At 44.2% G+C, this 23,109-nt stretch overlaps 1 protein-coding gene across 1 annotated transcript in view; it reads left to right on the top strand.

Moving 5' to 3' along the window:
- SOD1 (superoxide dismutase 1) overlaps positions 1 to 22,676 on the top strand; it is a 40,660-nt gene extending 17,984 nt beyond the window's left edge. The window contains exons 3-5 of the mRNA XM_082248392.1: positions 7,186 to 7,255; positions 8,342 to 8,456; positions 22,412 to 22,676. Of these exons, the coding sequence (XP_082104518.1) occupies positions 7,186 to 7,255; positions 8,342 to 8,456; positions 22,412 to 22,519 (293 nt within the window). The 3' untranslated portion in view covers positions 22,520 to 22,676. The remainder of the gene's footprint in view (positions 1 to 7,185; positions 7,256 to 8,341; positions 8,457 to 22,411) is intronic.
- The last annotated feature ends 433 nt before the right edge of the window (positions 22,677 to 23,109 follow it).

Here is a 23,109-nt window from a genome sequence, read left to right on the forward strand (position 1 = left end):
TTTTCCTGATGTGTGTAGTGACTCACCCGGCCGGAAGTGAGGTATCCGACAAGGGGCAGCACTCATTGAGCAGGCGCGAGGCGTCCCTTCCGCCAGATGCACGGAGGTAGAGGGGAGGAATGAGACTGGTACATATTTCCGGTCCGAAGCAGCACCTTTTTTTTTTTTTTTTTTTTTTTTTTTTTTTTAAATCCGGAACCGGCTTTTCTAGCGATCTGCAACACTGCAGAACACCGCTATGGAAGTGGAATCCACAGCAAGTGGGACAGGCATGGGTACCAGCAAAGTCCAGGTAAGGGGTGAACTGTTTTTTTGCCCTAAACTACTGTGGGGTCTAGCGTGCTTCTTCCTTGATGGCTGGAGGGCCTGTCTGGACAGGAGTTTGTTGTATTTGCTTCCTAGGCACCTGGGTGTCCTTGAGAGTAAACAGGAAGATCCTAGTAAGTTAACCGGTTACTCATCATTGTGTATCCAGAAACCTGGAGTACTGGGTAAACCAGCTCAAAGCCCATATCGCAGATTTGCCAAAACAAGAAATCCTCAATTCTTTTTCCACTCGGTCTATGGCCATAGCCTACGTTGTGGATGCATCGGCAGAATCTGTTAGGATGACTGCAAAATCAGCTCTAGATAACTCATCCATGAGAGCTCTATGGTTAAAACTTGGCTTGGGAATACGGCATTCAAGAGCAAACTTTGCCTGATTCCATTTCTAGGAGATCTACTGTTTGATCCTTAGACTCGGTTTGGGACAGGATAGCTGACAAAAATCATTCCATCTTAAAAGTGTCGGGATTATTGGGGGTAATTAACTAATAGAATAAAAATGATTTTAAAAGCCATGTATAATCATATCTTATGATGCTGAACAGTACAGCATGGCTTCCATTTTGTTTTGAAGGTGAAAAAGTTCATATATGTACTTGTTAAACAAAATGTCTTACAAGCTTACACGAGGGTCTTATAATTTCAACTGAGGTCTTGGTATCTATTTAATCGTAAATAAGATTTACGTAGACGCCTCTTTAGATAAGACATAATGGTAGTGCCACTCTGTCTATTTAACAATGGACAATACCCCAGTATACCCCAGTATATACAGTATAGCAGACATTTAAAGATGAACTATATAAGTTTTTATAGATACATTGTGTGTGAAGATATTAGCCATAATTATGTCATATTATGTAAGGCATACACATATATATTTAGGAATGTTATATCACATTTTGGGTTTATATTCTTACAGTAGTAATCTTACTTAGACTTAAGACGAGTTAAAAACGTATTACTTCATTTCAAGGCATGTGGTAGGAGTGTTTATATAAGAATTGCTTTAGACTAGGCTAAGTGTTCAGAGGTATCATAAATTCTACCAGTCCTAGACTAAATGTCTGACAGCCTATGGCATGGTCAAATAAGTAATGGCTTTTCACTAGCCAACAGGTCAAAGGTCATCAGATAACAATATGTTTTAATTTATGTTAAATGCACGAAATTTAATGAACAGTACGATACTGCCCTTTAGATAAAATATCAAATGCAGTTTTGGGATTATTCAGATATTCCCATATAGAAATATTATATTGTATTAAAAATTATTATAGAAATGGTTTACCAGATCCAATAATTGCCAGAGAATGATGGAGATACAAATGGACATTTATGTATGTACTGGGAGTATGGACAAAGTTTTATGTTGTGCTTTTATAGTTACTCTTAAATATAGAGAAATCATCCTTTAATTTTATTATACGAACATTGAATTATCAGGAGAGGTGTGTCTATGATCTCACCAGTTTAGGTATAGAATATCCCAACCAATGGGGATAATGTTTCATCCCTCTGGGTTTAGCTTATGGTAATTTTAATAGCCCTTTGTTCATACCATATAAAACAACCCAGATGAGAGAGACACATTACACTGCCCATCATACAATATACATACATCACACACACTACTACATCCATCTATAGACTCATCCAGACATACTCCATCTTGGTCCATCATGCATCTGAAACTTTGAGGGACGCCAAACGAAACTCCTCCCTCACTAGCATCCATCTTAAGACTCTAACGACCATTTGAAGCTAGCGGCCATCTTAAGTGTGGTAAATATGCCTTGCTGTATTTGATTTTATTCAATATTGTTTATTCCTTCCTTATGTTTTATATTGCATATTTAAGGGTAATATGATTACAATCCCAGCCGTATAAACCATAGTAGATTTTTCTCTAAAAAGCTGATTTTTGTTTTTATACATTTTAATTAATATCAGATTAAGTGCATTATTTGCAATTTTAAGTCTTCCACTTTGCATGGCTTATTCTCACTCATCTTCAGTGAAGTGACTTTCGGCTATGCATTGCGCAGACAATTGTGGTCTGGTCTGTTTATATAGAACACTTTTATATGGTTTGTGCTTTACCTGGAGAAATGGTAATCTTGCGTTAGTTTTGCTTTCACTTTGTTTCAATGTTTCAGTTTCACTTTCATTATTGAGCTAAACATCACATTGCATTGATTGTTTCAAGTTAGTATTTTCTGAAGTTATCTTTTTGTGTCATTTCTTGTTTGATCATATATTGTGATTACATGTCTTGAGAATAAATATTTTATATATATATATATATATATATATATATATATATATATATATATATATATATATATATATATATATATATATATATATATATATATATATATATATATATATATATATATATTCCTTACTGTAGACTGTACTGAGATTGGTATATGCTTTTAAAAAGAAATTGATCAATTAAAAAGAATTCATGACATATTGATTTATGGAATAGGTGAAGATTCTCCTTTCGCATAGATCTTTGCTTATTAACCATAAATAGACACTGCTATATTCAGAGCAGTATAAATATTCTGACATAATGAAGTACGAGCGCGAGATATTAAATATTCTTACAGAAGAAACGGCCGGCTAAACATTTCTTCGACCTCAAAGGACTCAGCATGATAGCAGGCCTCAAGAGAAAAGGAAGAATTGGTTGGCGCAAAAATCTAGGGGGAAAGGAAGCTTCCTTTTCCATCCTCCGTCAGCCAACAAAGCACAATGACCATCTGTTGCCGGTGGGAGGAAGACTGAGAATTCCTCCCCCACTGGGCAGCTAGGACAAAAATCAATATATTTTGACCATTCTGTCCCAGGGATATCAAATAGAATTTTCAGATCCTCCAGAAAGATATTGTCACAAACCTGACAAACGACACCACAAGCCCTGGCTATGAAAGGCCTAATAAAGGACTTGATGCAACAGGGAGTTGAGTCAGGTATCAGAATGTCGTCTGGGATTCTTTTTCCACATTCTGATAAGGAAGCCATCTAACGGTTTTAGGTTGAGAATGAGGTGAAAATCCCCAAACAGTCAGTCCGTTAAAGATTTCATATGGATTCAATCTTCACTGTCAGGAATTTGTTGACCAAAAGATGCTTCATGGCATTGATCGATTTAAGGGATGCTTATCTGCATATTCCCATAGCCACTCAGTTTGGAAAACCTACAATACTTGGTGTCCTTCAACGAAACAAACAATGGAAAATATTGTATGTGTTTGGAGTTCCTGCAGAATGGTAAGGGAAAACAGTTTGGCAGTTGGTACTCAAGTTGCAGGTAGCCGTCTTAGGAGTATTTCTGGAGAGACCAGTTGCTTCAGAAGCCTTGGTCGCAGGTAGGTTTTTTTTTTGGTCGCAAGGTAGCCCCAGAAGGTTTTACACCCCCCCCCCTTCCTGACCAGGCCCTATTTTGCGATTCTGCACTGCGTTATTTTAACAGACAATTGCGCATGCTGTACCCTAACAAAACTTTTTTTTCCCACAAAGACATTCTTTTGGTGGTATTTAATCACCTGTGCGCTTTTTTGTTTTTTCTCCGCGCTATAGACAGAGCGACAATTGTGAAAAAAAACAATTTTTCACATTCTGCTATAGAACCCCCCCCCCCCCCCCCCAAAAAAATGTAAAAATCAAACTTTTTAGGCCAATTTTTCTGCTACTTATTTGGAAAAAATTGCAATAAGCCTATTTTGGTTGGTTTGCGCAAAAGTTATCGCGTCTACTAACTACGGAAAGTATTTGTCATTTTACTAGTAATGGTGGCGATTTGCGATTTTTAGCGGGACTGCGACAAAGATCGGACCCCTAACTGACATTTTTGGGGGTACTACTGACATTACTACAGTATCAGTGCTAAAAATATGCAGTTATTGTAATGCCATTGGCAGAGAAGGGGTTAACCCTGTGGGTGATCAAAAGTTAATGTATGGCTGTATGCCTATAGGTCTACTGTGGGGGGCTCTGACAGGCACAGACAGATCGCAGTTTCGGCTTAGCTGAAACTGCTGATCTGTCCCTGCCTGTCTCTCACAGAAGATGCCTATGTAAACAAAGCAGGCGGGTCTTCTGTTTCCCGGACGATCGTGGGAGGAAGGCGGCAATCACCGCTTCTCCTCCCTTGGCCCGCCTCCCTGTGTCTAAACACAGTAGTACTACCTGACTGGACCAAGGGAGCTGCTCTGCTGCAGTAATATTATTGTGGGCAGTCGGCAAGCGGTTAAGGCACTTGTTCCAGACCAGCGCCTGCAAAAATTTTCATGAAACGGGATTTCAGTGGTTCGATAGGCCTTCACAAAAGAGCCTTTTGAACCTTTAGGTTTCTCACACACAAATGATCCGATCAGATCAGCCTGTTGGTGTGTTTTTTTTTTTTTTTTTTTTTTTTTTTTAAGGCGGACCTGATCGGATCCTCCATGCATCCCTATGGAGCAGCAGATGTCAGTCAAGACATCTTCACTGACACCCGCTGCTATGCGATTCCGGTCCGTGAAATCCAGACGGATGGAAACCCAGTTTTCCATCCGTCCAGCGGATCGGATGAGGACGGATTCCGATCTCCCCATAGAGGACAGCAGGGATCTGACAGCTCCATCTCCACACACAGCGGAGATGGAGCTGTCATCCGCTTGCTCAGCGGGGATCGGCAGATCGATCCCCACTGAGCAGAACAGAGTCTGCGTGAAAGGACCCTTGAGTCTATTTCCTTAAGGAATCTTTCCCTCTAGGTATTTCTAATTGCAATTACATCCACAAGAAGAATTGGTGAACTGCAGGCACTTTGTTAATGAGCCTTTTTTTTTTTTTTTTTTTTTTTGTCCATTTACCCTGATGGTTATACTCAAAACAGATCTGAGTTTTTTTTTTTTGTTTTTTTTTTAACCTAAGGTGGCTTTATTTCAAAACCGGTCTCAGAAAATTGTCCTGACATTTGGTCATAACCCTTCAGGGGCTAAGGAAAGACTTTCACAATCCTAGATGTGAGGAAAATCTACACTACCTAGAAATAACAAAGGACTTTAGGTCTTCGCATTCTGTTCTTCAGGCGACAGGGGCCACCGGACATCAAAGGGGTCAATTGCTAGGTGGCCTAAATCAGCTATTTTAGAGATGGAATTATCTCCCCCCGCCGGGGATTCAAGCACACTCTACTAGAGCTCTTGCCACTACATGGGCAGAAAAAGCTGGTGCCACACCCAGATCAAATTTGTAAGGTGGCTACGTGGTCAAGCTATCTTGACGTTTGTATGCCATTACAGGTTGGACCTTCTGTCAGCAGGAGTCCAGGCTTTTGGCAGAAAGGTCCTTAAGGCTGTGGTCCCTCCCTAATTAGTAAGTCTCGTTAATTCTCTCAAGGTGCTGTCCAGAAGACTATTTTAGGGGAAAATTCAAGTGACTTACTGGTAACTTGTTTTCCAAGAGTCTTTCAGGACAGCAGCAGCCCACTCTTTTTTGTATTTTTTTGTTGACCATATTTGATTGTGTTCCAGCATGGGCCGGAGGTACTCTTCTACAACTGAGGTGTGGGGAGAATCCTTCTTTTAAAGTTTGATGGAAAGGGTGTTTCCTGTTGGTGAGAGGGAGGAGCCATCTTTCAAGGTGCTGTCCTGAAAGACTCTTGGAAAACAAGTTACCTAAGTAACTTGAATTTTCATGGACAAACTGGTGTTGGATTCGGTCATAATTTCCTGGGCTTAGTTCAGGCTATGCCTTTCCTCCAGGGCAAATTCCGGCTCCACAAAATGGAGCAAACTAATTCTCACTGCACCAAACTAGCTCAGAAGAAACTGGGACATAGGCATACTCAAGACTTGTAAAACTGTCCCTTTCAAAAACGGTCACACTTGCTGTCCTGGGCCCCCCCCCCCAATATCCAGACTGAAGGGCAATTGGGCTTCCTCAAGGCTACAGCTTCTAGCAGGACTTTTTTTTTTTTTTTCTCCTCCTACCCTCACAACCTTGCAAGGGACCTCCTTCATCGAGATTCATCCCCCTTCCCCAATCACCAGGTGAATAAGACAGGGCTTCTACCTGGTATTCCGTTCATTGGTAGGCATCCAAGCCTCTGTGGATGCAACTTTTAGCTGCAGTGTTCTTGCAGCAGTACTCTGGATTGGACCCCTGTTTGGCCTGTTGGCACATTTTAATTTGCCCTGTTAAACGAGCAGGGCCCTCTAGTTCCTCCTGTTTTTAACTGCATTGTCTTCTATCACATTTGTAAAGCGCTGCGCCAACTGTTGGTGCTATTTAAATCCTGTATAATAGTAATCATTACTTGAAGCTGTCGGCCTATGAATATCAAGCCTGTGTCCTGTCTGTAATAAGACATGGAGTTCCTTGGTAAGTCAAAATTCTTTCATCTGCAAGCTTTCCTTATCTGACTTTACCAGGCTGGATAAGAGCGAGAATGAGACATGTGTAGATGACCGGGTGAGGTTGGATATATGTAGGGAAGCAGCTGGCTGAAATTGGGTAACCTTTTGGCTCCCTGACCTCCCAAGTTACAGTTGCACAGGATCATATCAAATCTTCAATAACCAATTTCCTAATAGTTGGGACAATAATCAGATAGTGATTGGCTGTAAGGCTGACAAGATGTTGAAATATAACTGTACAATGGTCCCTGGATTGCTGACAATGTAGTACCAGGACCTACCTTGGATATATCTGAAAAATGGGTTTTGTAGGTAGGCCTAAACTTCGGTTTTGGTAACAAAGTTCAACAGTGAGTGGTATGGTTTGCTTAAAAGCTATTTGTTTTGTATGGCTGGTTTATTGGATCAGTTATAACGAAGGCTGTTTTTGTCTCTACAGGCTGTGTAAGTGCTGGTCCACACTTCAACCCCTACGGCAAGACCCATGGTGGTCCAGATGATGAAGTGAGGTAAAGAACGTTAAACAGGTTTTATTGCAAGTCCTTCAATGTCAAAGTAACAGTATATGTTAGGAGATATAAAGCAAGAAAAATTGCTTGTAGTTGTAACCAGTAAGCATTTGCCATACTAGAAAAGTCAGATTGCACAAGCTTTTATTCAGATCTCCAACACTAGAAGTCTGGTGCAGCATTTTCACTTTTTTTTTTTTTAACTTATCAAGGCTAATAGGTCTTTAGATGAAGAATCCCAGCAAAGGCAAACGTGTACAAGAATGAGCTATGCACATGTTTGGGTCTGTTGGGTGTTTACTTGGTGTGATGCAGTCTTTCATTCTGTAAGCACATGGACAGATCTGGTCATGTGGGCTGCCTCCAGGCCTTGAAGGCCTAAATGGCATTGTGACATGGAGATGCAAATAAACAGGAGTGCTTAGTGGTGGCTTTAGGATAGGGGTAGTTAAACTTCAGCAGTCCAGTTATATTGCAAAGCTCTGAGGCATTACAATACTGAGAGCCACAACTGTTTGAAGAGATATGATGGGACTAGTAGTTCTAAAACAGCTGGAGGAATTTTGCCTACCCCGGCTTTAGGATCTATCTTTAAAATTTGAAGTTTTTTTCATTTACCCTTGGTAACTTTTGCTTGGAGTTATGCTTTGCACTTTTGGAATGGAGTTGCTAAACACAAACCAGTGGATGGGCAAAAAAGTGCGTTTATAGAATTGGCTAACTCCTGCAAGTTGTGAGTTATTCAGCTTGGTTTTTAGAAGTCCATATGTACTCGGAGATCGTTTCACAGCCATGAACTAAACGTCAAAGCAAATGTACCACAAGCTTAACTTATACAACATTTGCTCTGCATTGACATGACCTGCTCATCCTGCAGATTTATGGAGCGCTGACAATTTAATTTGCTGTCCTTAATAGTTTGTGCCTAAAGGTCCAGTTGCCTTCTCATGGCTACGGAAAGGGTGGAGGGACCTAAAACTGTAGAGAGAACAAGGACCTGGTTTGTGAATGAAGCCTATCCTCCTGGGTTGTTGCATGCTCGATTATGTAGCTTTTATTTTGATCTGAGATGTCATTGTCTTTCAGGCATGTTGGAGACCTCGGAAATGTAACAGCAAGCGAAGGTGTCGCAGAATTTGAAATGGATGATAAACTCATTTCTTTGCAAGGGGAAAACTCTATTATTGGACGCACAGTGGTGGTAAGTGATTGCGTATCTGCACACTGGTCTGATGTGCAAATATCACAGTATGTACATTGCCTGCTGCAACATAGGTTGATAAAGTTCTAGTGCAACAATAAACACTTGGAAAACTTCCATACACAATCCTATGGAAAAAAAATTAGGAGGGTGTATCTGTGCTATGTAATAAGTCAGTACAGTGCAACAAACTACTGTTATAGTCACAATTTAACAACTATTTTGCACATGGTAATGGAATGCAGAGTAGAAATTGCTGAATGGATGAATGCAGTCAGGATATCTCCGTGTGTGACAAAGCCAACTCACTCCAAGATAGAGTTGAATCACAAGGACCAAAGAGGTTAATAATTCACCTCTATAATCAACTGCCATGTGAGTCTATACCTTTTCTATTTAAAATTCCATCTATAGAATTGAATGATTGAGGAATTCTCCCCCTATCTTAATGAGAGCCCCATAAGGGTTAAAGAATCTCAAAGCTATAATATATGTAGGATATTGCATAGAATTGTGAACATGAGAAATTCTACAAAAGCTATGTTTAGAAAATATCTTCTCAGCATGGACCCATCACTGTCTGCGTTTGTACCAAAACTGTTAATCGCAGAAGGACAACTTGGTTCATAGCGAGTTTAAAATGGATAGAAAAGATGGATGTAAAATCTTTACCTTTTTTAGATATGGCAGATGCAGTTTACTACACATATATGTATATTGGATCTAATGTGACTCTACCGAATGGCACAACATTTAGACCCAAACACTATGTAAATTGCAGGACTCCCAGTGTGGTGTACCCACTGACTTGTGAATGTGGGTGCTACTACATCGGGAAAACTAAATTGGAATTTTGGCGAAGAATTCACCGCCATCTGAGAATCACTAAAAAGTTCTAGTCTATGGAGATTCCACTCTTAAAGTAAAATTTCTGGCCTGGGATCATATTCACCCTAACCCAAGAGGCGGTTATTTAATACGTTTCTATTTCAAAGTGAGCTGTGATGGATATTCCATCTCAAGGCCACCTCGCCTCCAGGCCTAAATGAAGCATTCAACTTTAAGCCCTACTTAACTGGCTTCCAATCAGGGCCTTGTGAGTTGGACTTGTAGTGAAAAATGACTTAGTGGAATTTGTAAAGAACTATTCGAATCAATAGCAAAAGGAAGATTTTTCGAAAGGAAAGAGGGAAAAAATTATTTTGCTTTCTCGTTTATAAGGATTTGTATTTAATGTAGGTATATTTGTAGGATTGATCTGTTTTTGCAACACATGGCCTACTGTTGACATATACCCTATGATTATTTGATTTTTTTTATACCGTATGATTTGACTTGACATGAATGGATTTATGTATGAACAAAGGGAAATTGTAATGTTATTATTGTACCTGCTGTTTTTTGGTACTTTTTCATATCTTGGGTGTTTGTTTTTTGTGTGGAGTTTTTTTTTATATCAAATTTCATCATGTTGCAACAGACGTTACCCCCTGGTGTGAAGAGATCTGGCGCTCCTGTCGGAGTACTAACCCGGTACACAGAGGGTCCTCCATTTTAGTTCGATGCAAGTGGGCCCTCTTTTCAGCAGGCCAAGTGAGGTGCCATTCGTGGTGATCCTCTCCCGGTTTGCGTCCATGTTGGAACATGGACACTCGGCCTGCATCGGGTCGGTGGCGGCGTAGCGCGGGATGCCACTCTGCTGGGGACCCGATATGGATGCAGCTCGTACCCATGGTGATGGGCGCGTCCACCTGTTAACTAGCCAGCTGATGGCGATGGCTATTATTTAAGCCCGACCCACACTTGCAGGCACTGCATATTACCACCACCCCTCTGTCAGTTTTGAACTGCACAGCAGTGGTGATGGTGGTCTGTACAGGATGGACATACTTTAACACACAGGTATGATTAGAATAGTATGTTTCCCAGATTCCGAGCCCCCTAAACATAGCTTTTGTAGAATTTTAGGCATTTATCTAATGGCCACAAATTAATGATATTATACGTGATATAATTACACATGGCTTTGCCATGTACTGATGGCAGCCCTGAAGTCCCTTGTGTCCTCGGTGGAGGTTGCTTTCGGGCGACGGGTTAGCAAAAAGCGCCCTTTTTTCCCATGTCTCATCGGATTCTGAATCTGATTCGGCCACTGACATGGGTCACCCTGCTGGGTCTGCAACCACACACCTGCAATCCTGATAGAGGATGATTCCTCCACGTCTGCGCACGAAAGGCACTGGTGGATGCACTGATTGTATATGTCCCCTAAAGATGGACGCAGCTGAAGCTGCGACACAGGTTCCCTTTGGCACTTGCAAGCCATCAAGAGCGGGAAAAGGTGTTTCCTTTCACTGCCTATTTTGACAGAATTGTCAGAGTGGGATGCCCAAAGCATCCCTGTGAGGTTCCAAATGACTTTACTAGGAGTTACCCCTATGAGTCCCTCAAGTGCCACTGGTGGTGGACCCTCCGGTTTCAAGACAAAACAAGGCAACCATAGTTTCCCGGTTGAAGAGTCCCCGGCCTTTAAGGATCCGGCTGACCGGAAGACGGAGGCTGTGGCCCGCAATATGTACACTCTGGCTGGTTTGACAATCATGCTGGTATTCACCATTGCCCTAGTGTTAAACTTTGACCGAGTGGACTAAGCTCTTACCCCTTGACCTGGAGGGGGGGGGTGGGGAACAGCTCCCACCTGCCTTTACCGAACTGGCAGATCAGCTGATCCAGGGGCTGCAGTTTCTTTGCTTGTTTTGGATGCGGCTCCATTGATAGGCTGTTGGGATCAGCAGTGGTCCTTTGGCATCTTGTCTAGATGGCAATGCTGGTCTGTGGACCAGACTTTTAGAAGGCCTTATCTGATCTCACCTTTGTGGGGGGATCACCTGTTTGGAGGCTGAGAGCAAGTAGCCCCATCGAAGACATGGGCACTTCTTCTCTGCTTAGAGGCCTTTTTCATCCCTCAAGGGGTAAGTCCTTCAGGGCCACCCCCGGAGGTTCAAAGAGGACCTGGTTTGGCAAGCCACAAGGGGCTCTTCCACACCTGTGGACAAGGCTTCCTCTACTTGAAGGGGCACCCTCACCCGTATCTGGGGGTGGGGATGTCTTCGCTGATTTCCGATCTGTGGACCAAGATAGAGTTTCGATCTTTTTCCTTTGGAAAGGTTGGAACCTGCACTTGTCCCCCAGATCACTTATGGGGTCACTTTGGGGCAATGTAAGACTTATTACTTCATGGGATGATTGTACTGGTTCCAGCTTAGAAATGTTTTCAGGGGTTTTATTCAAACCTGTTTACAGTTCCCTAGAAAGAAGGCAAGATACCTCCAATTCTAGACCTCAAGGTGCTAAACTGCTTTGTGCAGGTACAGAAGTTCCGAACAGTCCAATCGCACATTAGTGGCATCCCACCATATGGTGCATTTTCTCACTTCTATCGACTTTAGGACGCCTACCTTCACATTCCAATATATGCAGTCATCAGCACTTTCTCCACTTTGCTGTGGGCGAGGAGCATTCTGTTTGTGGCGTTTACCTACATTTTTGGTCTTGCCCCTGCTCCTTGGGTCTTCACAAAGTGTTGGCCCCAGTGCTAGTTGAGTCAGCGGGGGATCACGATACTGGGTTACCTGGACAATCTTCTCTAAGGTGTCCAGCCGGAGACTGCTCGCAGATTACTCAGCGATCTGAGGGAGTTCAGTTGGATTCTTAACCTTCAGAAGTCTGCTCTCAATCTGTCCACAAAACTGGACTATCAGCCAGAGTGTTGCTTCCTCTGGAAAAACCCCAGAAATTGCAGGAGGCAATTCTGCTTCTGTTCAGCAGACAGTCATCCCTCTGGGCTTGCGTGTGGGTGCTGGGCCTGATAGTGTCTACCTTCGAGGCAGTTTTGTTTGCACAGTTCCATATGAGATCTCTGCAAAAATTCTGGTGAAATAGGATAAGAATCCAGTCTCTAGAGGTGGCTTCATTCTTCGGAGCTTTGACAGTTAAATCCTTCCTCTTGTTGCCAGCTAGTCTGGGTGGGGAAGCATCCTCAGCGCAGCTTGTGCTCAGGGGGTCTGGACTCGGACAGAGTCCAGACTGCCGAACAATGTACTGGAACTCCAAGTGATCCGACTGTCTGGATCACTGAAGAATTTGTCTTCAGGGGTGTCGTATAGAAATTCCATCAGGCAATACCATGGCGTGGCATATGTCAATCACCATGGGGGCACAAGTGTCCTAGCAGATCAGGAATTTGTTGGCATTCTAAGGTGGGCAAAACAATTGTTAAAGCCCTCTCTGCTGTAAACAATTCCATGGAAGGTAGAGGGTTTGTGGCATGGTCTTGGGATCCTCTGGCTGATGCTGCAGATGCATTAGTGGCTCCTTGGCGTCAGTATTGTCTGATTTATGCCTTTTCCCCTCTCAAACTTCTGTCAGGACTCCGGTGCAGGATTGAGGCAGCAAGGGATTTCTGGTGGCTCCATACTGGCCTCTCCAATCTGGTACGGCTGGTCGTCTATGCTCCTTGGAGACTTCATCTCAGGGAAAATCTGCTGTCTCAATGACCAATCTTGCATCCTGCTTTACAGTTGCTGGTTTTACTAGCTTGGCTGTTGAAAGCCAGGTGCTGGATAGAGGTTTGTCTGAATTTATTGGTGATTCCTGCGCTGTTAAGTTAGAAAATCTATCCTCGTATTTGGAAGACAGGTTGCATGGTGAGTCTTTTTGGTGTTCTTCCTCGCTTCTTTTCGGCGGCTCGCATCTTGGCTTGCCTCCAACTGGGGGTTAAACAGCACCTGGCCTTCCTTGGTGGTTTTGTTTCAACGTCCATTGGCTCCTTGGTGCATACCTTTTTTTTTATATCCAGGTAGCTCAACACTTAGTTCTTCCAGTGCGGTCTCCATTACCGCCGTGGGTCCTCAAATTGGTGTCGGCGAGCAATCTCCCTTCGGCAATATCAGGAAGTTGTCCCAGAAGGTGGCCTTTGGTTGCTATTCTGTGTGCAGGGTGTCGGGTGGTGTGGTCTTGACGTTCCTTACCTTCAATTGGCAATTTCAGAAGAATCAGCTGTGATTGGCTTTTGGGCTGATAAGACATTTGAAACACAACTGTACAATGGTCCTTTCATTGCTGACAATGTAGCAACATGACCTACCTCCTATCTGAAAATGGGTTTTGTAGGTAGGCCTTACCAAACATTACATAGTTTTAACCAAGTTCCTCAGTGAGGTGTATGGTTGACCTAAAACCGTTTTTTGGCTGAACTAATTTCTTTGCAAAAAACTGTATTGGACACACAGTGAGGTGAGAAGTGACTTTGTATCTGCACCCTTTGGTCGATGTGCAAAAATTAAACATTATGTACATTGTTTGCTGCAACATAGGTTAATAAAGTTCTAGTGCAACAATAAACACATGGAAAACTTCCATACACAATCCTATGGAAAAATTTGGAGGGTGTATTGGCACTATGGACTAATTGGTGAGAAAAAAAATAAGTGTGTTGCGAAAGTATTCGGCCCCCTTGGACTTTGCGACCTTTTGCCACATTTCAGGCTTCAAACATAAAGATGTCAGTTTAAAGTGCAGAGAGCATCATGAAGAACAAGGAACACACCAGACAGGTCCGAGATACTGTTGTGGAGAAGTTTAAAGCTGGATTTGGATACAAAGATTTCCCAAGCTTTAAACATCCCAAGGAGCACTGTGCAAGCGATATTGAAATGGAAGGAGTATCAGACCACTGCAAATCTACGAAGACCTGGCCATCCCTCTAAACTTTCAGTTCATACAAGACTGATCAGAGATGCAGCCAAGAGGCCCATGATCACTCTGGATGAACTGCAGAGATCTACAGCTGAGGCGGGAGACTCTGTCCATAGGACAACAATCAGTCGTATACTGCACAAATCTGGCCTTTATGGAAGAGTGGCAAGAAGAAAGCCATTTCTTAAAGATATCCATAAAGTGTCTAAAGTTTGCCACAAGCCACCTGGGAGACACACCAAACATGTGGTAGAAGGTGCTCTGGTTAGATGAAACTAAAATCAAACTTTTTGGCAACAATGCAAAACGTTGTTTGGTGTAAAAGCAACACCGCTCATCACCCTGAACACACCATCCCCACTGTCAAACATGGTGGTGGCAGCATCATGGTTTGGGCCTGCTTTTCTTCAGCAGGGACAGGGAAGATGGTTAAAATTGATAGGAAGGTGGATGGAGTCAAATACAGGACCATTCTGGAAGAAAATCTGATGGAGTCTGCAAAAGACCTGAGACTGGGACAGATTTGTCTTCCAACAAGACAATGATCCAAAACATAAAGCAAAATCTACAATGGAATGGTTCACAAACTATCCAGGTTTTAGAATGGCCAAGTCAAAGTCCAGACCTGAATCCAATCGAGAATCTGTGGAAAGAACTGAAAACTGCTGTTCACAAATGCTCTCCATCCAACCTCACTGAGCTCGAGCTGTTTTGCAAGGATGAATGGGCAAAAATGTCTGTCTCGATCTACAAAACTGATAGACATACCCCAAGTGACTTACAGCTGTAATCTAAGCACAAGGTGGCGCTACAAAGTACTAACTTAAGGGGGCTGAATTTTGCGCGCCCAATTTTTCAGTTTGAAATGTCCAATAAATTTCGTTCCACTTCATGATTGTCCCACTTGTTTCTTCACAAAAAATTAGTTTTAGATCTTTGAAGCCTGAAATGTGGCAAAAGGTCGCAAAGTTCAAGGGGGCCGAATACTTTCGCAAGGCACTGTGTGTGTGTTAGAGATATTACACTGCTGCCTCCACATGACTACCTAGGTAGATGTTGAGGTATAATGGAAATTGTAGTGGGTTTGACACTGTGATGGGTGTCTATTGCAGATCTCACTGTTACTAAATGTAGTGTGGCCCATAATATACAAAGCCTAATAAAATGCATGCTGCACATAGATTATATACCAAAAGCAGGTACAAAAACCAAGTGACACTGCTTTAAACTAATAGTGAAGGTGACCTGTGCATAAAAAGCAATAAAAATAGTAGTCCTTGGGTTTGATATTGCACACCACCTAAACCATATATACAAAATGTGCTATCGCAAGATCCTTAATACCCGTGCGATGTGCCGGTGTCTTCACTCCTATGTGCTGCAAACACCAGAAAGCACTCCCAACTAATACAAAGTTAATCTAGGTACATTGGCCATTGTGAGTAGAAAATGTCCTGGTAAACTGGCCCATTGGAGAAATGGATGCATATGGCCCCCTGGGCCACAGTTTGAAGAGCGTTGAAGGCAACACAAAGTATGTGTTTGCCTATAAAGGTCAGTATCTAGTTTGTCCATTTAGCTAAGTATATAGCTCTGAGCTGGCCAGAACTAGTTCTTGATGGACTCCAAATCTGGAAAATTCTTGCAGGACCTGAAATTGCAAAAGCAGGTTACCTTGGCCATATGTCAAGAGAAGAGATGCAGGCAGCTGTTTTGGGAAAATATTTGCGTGTGTGTGTTGAGCTGCAAAACTTCATTGCTCCTGGTTTGTGCTGTTTTCACTGTTAATTAACCTGAACCAGGTCATGTCAGCATTCCCTTAAAACTCAGTCCAGTAAAGAACTTTTACACTTTTGTATTTTTGAACTTAAAAGGGAATGAAAACCTTCCATGTGACGCCACAGTATGATGGACTTTAACCACTTCATGACCATGCTATAGCCAAATGACAGCTACAGCGCACCTGGCCTGTTCTGGGATGGGATCGTATGTCCTACCATGATGGTGCCCGCTGTCCTTGGAACACAACTGATCACAGATCGGGGTAAATGGCCAATCCAGTGGCCCTTTACCACATGATCAGTTGTCCATCAGTGTAAACACAAGCGGGTTATTGGCATTCTGAGTAGACCCGATAACTGGCTTGTGTGAAGAGACCTCTGCACTGACATCAGTGCACTCTATACAGTGCCTCATCAGTGCCGCGCCATCTGTTTGCAAAATGTCATAAACTAAAGTGGTGTTTTACCATCCTTTTTGTTTAGCAAAAAACCCAGTGGTGATTAAATACCACCAAAAGAGCTCTTTGTGTGTGAAAAATATAAAAATGACATGGGTACAGTTCAGTCAAACTGAACCCCTTCCTACCTAGGCCGATTTTCAGCACTAACAAAGTGCCCAGTAAGCAAGAGGTTAAACCAAAAATGGTACACTGAAGCTAGTTTTGAGTAGGAAGGCTTTTTTTTTTTCTGTATTAAAAAGTGGGGGGGGGGGGGGGGGGGGGTCGCGCAGGTGCAGTTGTAACGAGTGGGGGAGACAGTAACTTGTTCGCGCTCGGTTTTGAGAGATGTGCCTCTTCTGAATGGGAAGTGATGATCTTTTAATGGAAACTTGTCAGGCTAACCCTTCCCTGATCTAAAATTAAGTTTTTGACTTGAGATTGAAGCCCAACTGATTGGTAAACTGGATACATTTCTGATTCATATTTAGACTTCCTGAGTAGAAATGTCCCCTGCTAGCAAGCTTTAGAAAAGGGCCTTTACTTTGTGTAGAAGCAGTGGTCTCTCTGCAGATGTTCATCATGCCCTGCTGTTAGAACCATAACTTGGCAAAGGTCATGCCACCTGATTAGTGTTAATGCTCTGCAAAGACTACTGCTTTCACAGAAAGGGGGTCCTTCTCTGCAGCATACTGGCCAGGGATGGAGTTAACTTGTGCTGTGACTGCTTTTGAAAAGTACACATTGTTAGCCTTTATGCACAAAGAGGGCTTTTTTTTTCATTCTGTGCCTGTTGCCTGGGTTTCTGTGCTGAAATTTTTGAAACTTGACTGCACATGTTCAGGGTGTCATACACTTTCTGTGCATTCAGCATATGGCACTACATGCATCTGAGAAATCCTTCCCTGAGATCTCACAAGGTTTTTCTTCTTTAACCAACAAACCTAAATTCATGCATAGAAATGAAGCTTATGTCATTTGCTTCATAGCATGCGTATGACAATCTTGTGAGATCTCGCAGTTTGTTTGAGATTTCCCTGAAGGCAAAGGTAACATTGACTTCCCAGGGGGCATTTGTAGAGCCCTTGCCACTGCCTTCAGGGAAACGGGAGTAAGGACCTAGTTCCTTGTTGGGATCTTTGATCCTGGCTTTTTTTTTTTTCTACTGGATTATTCCTGACATCTACTGTCGACTGCCAGACTGGGCGACGGGCTGGATAATCTAGATCCAGTGGTCACCCCAGTCTGGCAACTCGCGCAGACCTCGGCTCTGCGCTAGGTCGGCCACGACATAGCCCCACTGGACAGGGGATGGCCTGCGATTTAAATGCCTTGCGAGGTCTCATACAACCGGTCTCGGCTCGAGTCTCAGCATTCCTCTTGGCCGACGCCCCCATTTTGATGGATAGGGGTTCTGTCTGGACCGGTTCCTGGTATGGGGAGTAGCTGTCTCCCCTGTTTTGGGGTGGATGTGGGCCCCTCCATGGGATAGTCTGACCCCTGGGTTCCCCTCCTTCCCATCAGGCACTCCCCTTTCATCTGTACCCTATCCTACCACCTCCACTTATGTTTGGGTGGTCTGGACCACCACCTGGGGTGGGGGCAGAGTGCTATACGTGCAAAGGGGGTTGTGCCGCTGACCAATCTGCTGTGCTGTATGGGGGAAGTTGTATTTGGTGGGGGCTCCCGTTCTGCTTGCATCTTTCCTTGAGGCCTAGGGATCCATTCTAGGTCCCTGGAAGCCTAGTGGTGCCCTGTGGGGCCGCCATTTTGTTGTAGCCTTTCTATGCACAGCAGCTATCTTGCAGTGGTTTGGCATTGAAAATAGTGGCGGCCATGACAGTGGAGCCCTCTTGGCAGCAATTTCGGTGGTGGGAGCACCTCATCCCCTGGTGCTGACTCCTGGATCTTTTTACTTCCTGATCGCTGTACTTGGAGTGCAGACTATCCTGGTGGCTGCAGGTGCCTGAGTCTGGTGGGGTTCCCTCCCTGCTCAGGCTTGGTGCTTGTGCCTGGCAATCGGGTGGTGCTGCCAGCACGGTCAGGGTTGTCCCTTAGCAGTGTTGCACTTTTTGTGGGGTCCCCCTGGTGACTCATGGAGTCTTTGGCGCACATCTCCCCACTTGTTCCCCCCCCCCCCACTTCTGAGGCTGCAGGGCCCTCCGGGTTCCAATCATCCATTGATGCACTGACGGCTGTCCTGGAGTCCTTTTGTCCCTGGTTTAGGTGGTTTTTGGGCGACGGGCTAGCAAAAAGAGCCCCCCCTGTCATCAGATTCTGATTTAGCAGAAGTGGGTAACCCTGCTGGGTCTGCTACCATGCCCCCAAAATCCTCAGGTAGGATGATTCCTCCACATCTGCAATCCATGCACGAAAAGGTGCTGGTGGAAGCACTGATTGTATCTGTGCATGAGACCTTGAAGACGGAGGACACAGGTTCCCTTCGGCACTCAAACCATCCAGAGCGCCAAGTGTTTCCTTTTTTCCTGCCTATTTTGAGAGAATTGTCTCTAAAGAGTATTGATAACCAAAGCGTGCCCTTGTGGTTCCTAAGCGATTTACTACCTGTTCCTATGTGGAGTACCTTATGGGGTGGACTGTTCCACCGGTGGTGGACCCTCAGGTTCCCAGGTTAAACAAGGCAACTATGATTCTTGAGTCCCTGGCCTTTAGGGATCTGGCTGATAGGAAGGCAGAGGCTGTGGCCCACAGTAGGTAATTCTGGCTGGTTCGGCACTGAGGCCAGTACTCACAATTTCCCTGGTGTCTCAAACTGACCAAGTGGGCTAAGCTTTTATGTTCTCCCCTGCCTTTGCAGAGCTGGCAGACCAGCTGGTCCAGGGGCTGCAGTTTATTTGTGATTTCCTTCAAACTTGCGCCTGTCCCCAGACCGTTTACAGGGTCTGTTTGGGGCTGTTCAAGACCTGTTAGAGGGGTGATTGTCCTGGTTCCGACTTCAGAACCTTTTCAGGGTCTTTCCTCAACAGGGTTTACAGTTCCCAGGAAGGAAGTCAAGGTGCATCTAATCATGGACCTCAAGGTGCTGAACTGCTTTGTGCGGGTTGCTGAAGTTCAGGATGGAGTTCATTTGCACAGTGGTGGCATCCATGCGTCGGATTTTCTCTATCAACATCAAGGATGCCTGCCTTAAATTCCAGTAAGTGCCGTCGCCAGCTCTTCCTCTGCTTATCTGTGCGAGAGGAGCATTATCAGTTTGTGGTGTTAGCCTTTGCTCTTGCCTCTGCTCCTTGGGTCTTCACAAGTGTTAGCCCCAGTGCTAGCATTGTTACGCCAGCAGGGGATCACAGTACTGGGCTATTTGGACGACTTCCTTCTGCGAGCGGAGTCGCCTCCTGCGCTGATGGAAAACCAGGAACTCACCATACAAACTCTTAGGAGTTCAGCTGGATTCTGGATTTTCAGAAGTCTGCCTTGGTTCTGTCCACAGCTTTCTGATCTAGGTCCGACTCTGGACTCTGATTGCAGCCTGTAATTTCTTGAGTTTGTCCAGAGAAAGGAGCACTGTGGCTAAGGCAGTCTCCTGCTGCTCAGCAGATGGTCATCCCTCCAGACTTGCATGGGGGTGCTGGGCCTGATGGTGTCTCCCTTTTCGAGGTGGTTCCGTTTGCACAGTTCCATACGAGGTCCCTGCGAAGGGAGATTCTGCCCAAATGGGACAGGACTCTGCAGTCTCTGAACAATCGGATCCGGCTTAGCCGAGGAACGGAGGAGTCCCTGATATGGTGGCTTCATTCTTGGTGCTTCGGCTGGGAAAATCCTTCCTCTTGTATTGGATAGTGGTCACCACGGATGCCAGCCTGTCCAGCTGGGAAGGTGTCCTCTACCAGTATCCAGATCCCCCAAGCAGAATTTTTGCAGAGTCCAGACTACCGATCAATGTCTTGGAACTCTGAGCGATCAGACTGCCTGGACCATTGGACGGATTGTCTTCAGGGATTTACAGTACGCTTTCAATTGGATAATGCCATGGCTGTGGCTTGTCAATCACCAAAGGGACACAAAGTGTCCTACTCAGCTCTGGAGGTAGCTGTCATTCTAAGGTGGGCAGAACAGATTTGTTCCAGCCCTCTCCGCTGTATACATTTCCAAGGTGGAAAACTTGCAGGCGGATTACCTAAGCTGGCAGGCGTTGGACCAAGGAGTGGTCCCTTCATCCGGAGCAGTTTAATCAGTGGGGCATCCCTGAAGTGGATCTGTTTGGCATCCCGGCTCAACAAAGGTGCAGAGGTTTGTGGCTCGGTCATGCGATCCTTTGGCAGAAGCCAAACATTCAGGTGGCCCTGTGGGGTCAGTATTGTCTGATTTTATGCCTTCCTCTCAAGCTTCTGCAAAGACTTCTACGCAGGATCCAAGCCGAAGGGATTCCGGTCAAAGGCTCTGGACTGGCTTTGCCAGGCTTGGTACGCTGATCTGAGTGCAGCTGGTTGCTGACATTCCTTTGGAAGCTTCCCCTCAGGTAGGATCTGCTGTCCCAAGGACCAATCTTCCGTCCTGCTTTACAGTTGCTGGCTTTGATGGCTTGGCTGTTGAACACCAGGTGCTGATGGATAGAGGTGTTAAAAGATAGGAAATCTACTTCTAGGAAGATCTACCACCGTACGTGGAGACTTGCATTGCGTGGTGCGAGTCTCTTGAGGTTCATACTCCCCTTCTTAGTGGCTCAGATCTTGACCTTTCAACAGTGGGTTGAACATAAATTTGCGTTGAGTATACAATAAAGGGCCAGGTGTTGGCCTTGGCGGTCTTCTTCCAATGACCGTTGGCCACACACGCCCTGGTGTGTACCTTTCTTCAGGGTGTCTGACATTTGGTTCCCAGGTGGGCTCCAGTTTTGGTTGAGCTCCTGTTGGCTGTTTAGCCTGGGTAGTTTTTTTTGCGATTTCTACCTCATGTTTAACACTTTGGACGTCTCGATGGTTATAAAGATCAAGAGCTGTGTCCTTCAATCAATAAAAGGGGAAAATGGATTTTTGACTTGCCGTAAAATTAATTTCTCTGATGTTCATTGAAACCCAGCACCCACCCCTCTGTGGGTTTGTAATTCTTCTGACACTGCAACAAAACTACCCATAGCAGGGAGAGGGTATGCCCCCTGGGACCGCCCAAAGGCATAGCCAAATTTTGCCTAGTGTCCCACTCCTGTAGGGGGGCAGTATAACCAAGTGGTTATGAAGAACATGCTGTGTCCGTCAATGAACATCAGAAATGGATTTTACGGCAAGTCTAAAATCCCATTTTAAAAAGTCTATATTGCAAAAATCTCATTGGTGGTCAAATGCCACCAAAAAAAATCTCTATTTGTGGGAAAAGTATGCAAATTTCATTTGTGTACAGTGGTGCATGACTGCCATTACCAGTTAAAGCAGTGCCAAATTGCAAACGTGCTCTGGTCAGGAAGGGGGTAAAACCTTCCCAGACCTGAAGTGGTTAAATACTTTCTATCTGGCAAACAAACCCATCCTTTGTTTATCTCCCCACCCCATGGCCCTCATTGATGGATCTCCCCACCCCATGGCCCTCATTGATGGATCTCCCCACCCCATGGCCCTCATTGATGGATCTCCCCACCCCATGGCCCTCATTGATGGATCTCCCCACCCCATGGCCCTCATTGATGGATCTCCCCACCCCATGGCCCTCATTGATGGATCTCCCCACCCCATGGCCCTCATTGATGGATCTCCCCACCCCATGGCCCTCATTGATGGATCTCCCCACCCCATGGCCCTCATTGATGGATCTCCCCACCCCATGGCCCTCATTGATGGATCTCCCCACCCCATGGCCCTCATTGATGGATCAGCTTGCTCTGGATTTTTAGCTTTGGGTGTGGTGTGGGAAGAATTCTTTGAAACAAGTTATTAAAGTTGGCAAACTATACCGTTTATGTTTGGTTTTGTTTTTTTTTTTCTCCCGAAATCTAAACTTTTTTTTATTTCATTTTTTTTTCCACCTTCAGGTCCATGAGAAGGAAGATGACTTGGGAAAAGGTGGAAACGATGAGAGCCTGGTAACCGGCAATGCTGGTGGGCGTTTGGCCTGTGGAGTCATTGGAATTTGCCAGTAAAATGGAATTGACATTCATTCAGTTTAACCACCGCATATTACTTGTTCTGTTGTGTCTGCAGTATGGTTCTGTCATTCAGTACCAGTAAATCAATCTCAAGTGCTGTTAGCAACTGTTGCATTGCATAATTTTTTATAAAAACGCCAGTAACATTAAACTTTGTGTGATCACTTTAACCTAATTGAGTTTTTTTTTTTGTTTTTTAATAAGCTGTGTTAAAGTGAATTTTATAGTCAGTCTGATTTTTAAAATGGCATTTTAGTTCAGCTGACTAAAATAGTAATTTTTAGCAGTTAAATTCATCTATGAAAATAACTCTGGAAGTTGTGCCAAGGAAAGGACAAAATATTGTCAAAACATTGCCTGCGGTCTCACAGCAGTTTCTTTTTGCTCATTACCTACCTACCATGCTGCTTCTCTACCAAGATCCTCTAAATCCTTTGAGACCAACTGTCAGAGGCAGCAATGGCTTAGATCTCCTGTGGCTGTAAAGCTGAATCTGTAGATACAGGGGTGCTTTTGTTTAGGAGGAAATCCTGTCAAAATGCAGTTTAACCGAGTATCACTTCTACATTAACAGAGCAAATGTC

Source organism: Pelophylax lessonae (genome assembly GCF_965119305.1).
Source record: "Pelophylax lessonae genome assembly, chromosome: 2".
In the NCBI taxonomy this organism is placed as follows: domain Eukaryota; kingdom Metazoa; phylum Chordata; class Amphibia; order Anura; family Ranidae; genus Pelophylax; species Pelophylax lessonae.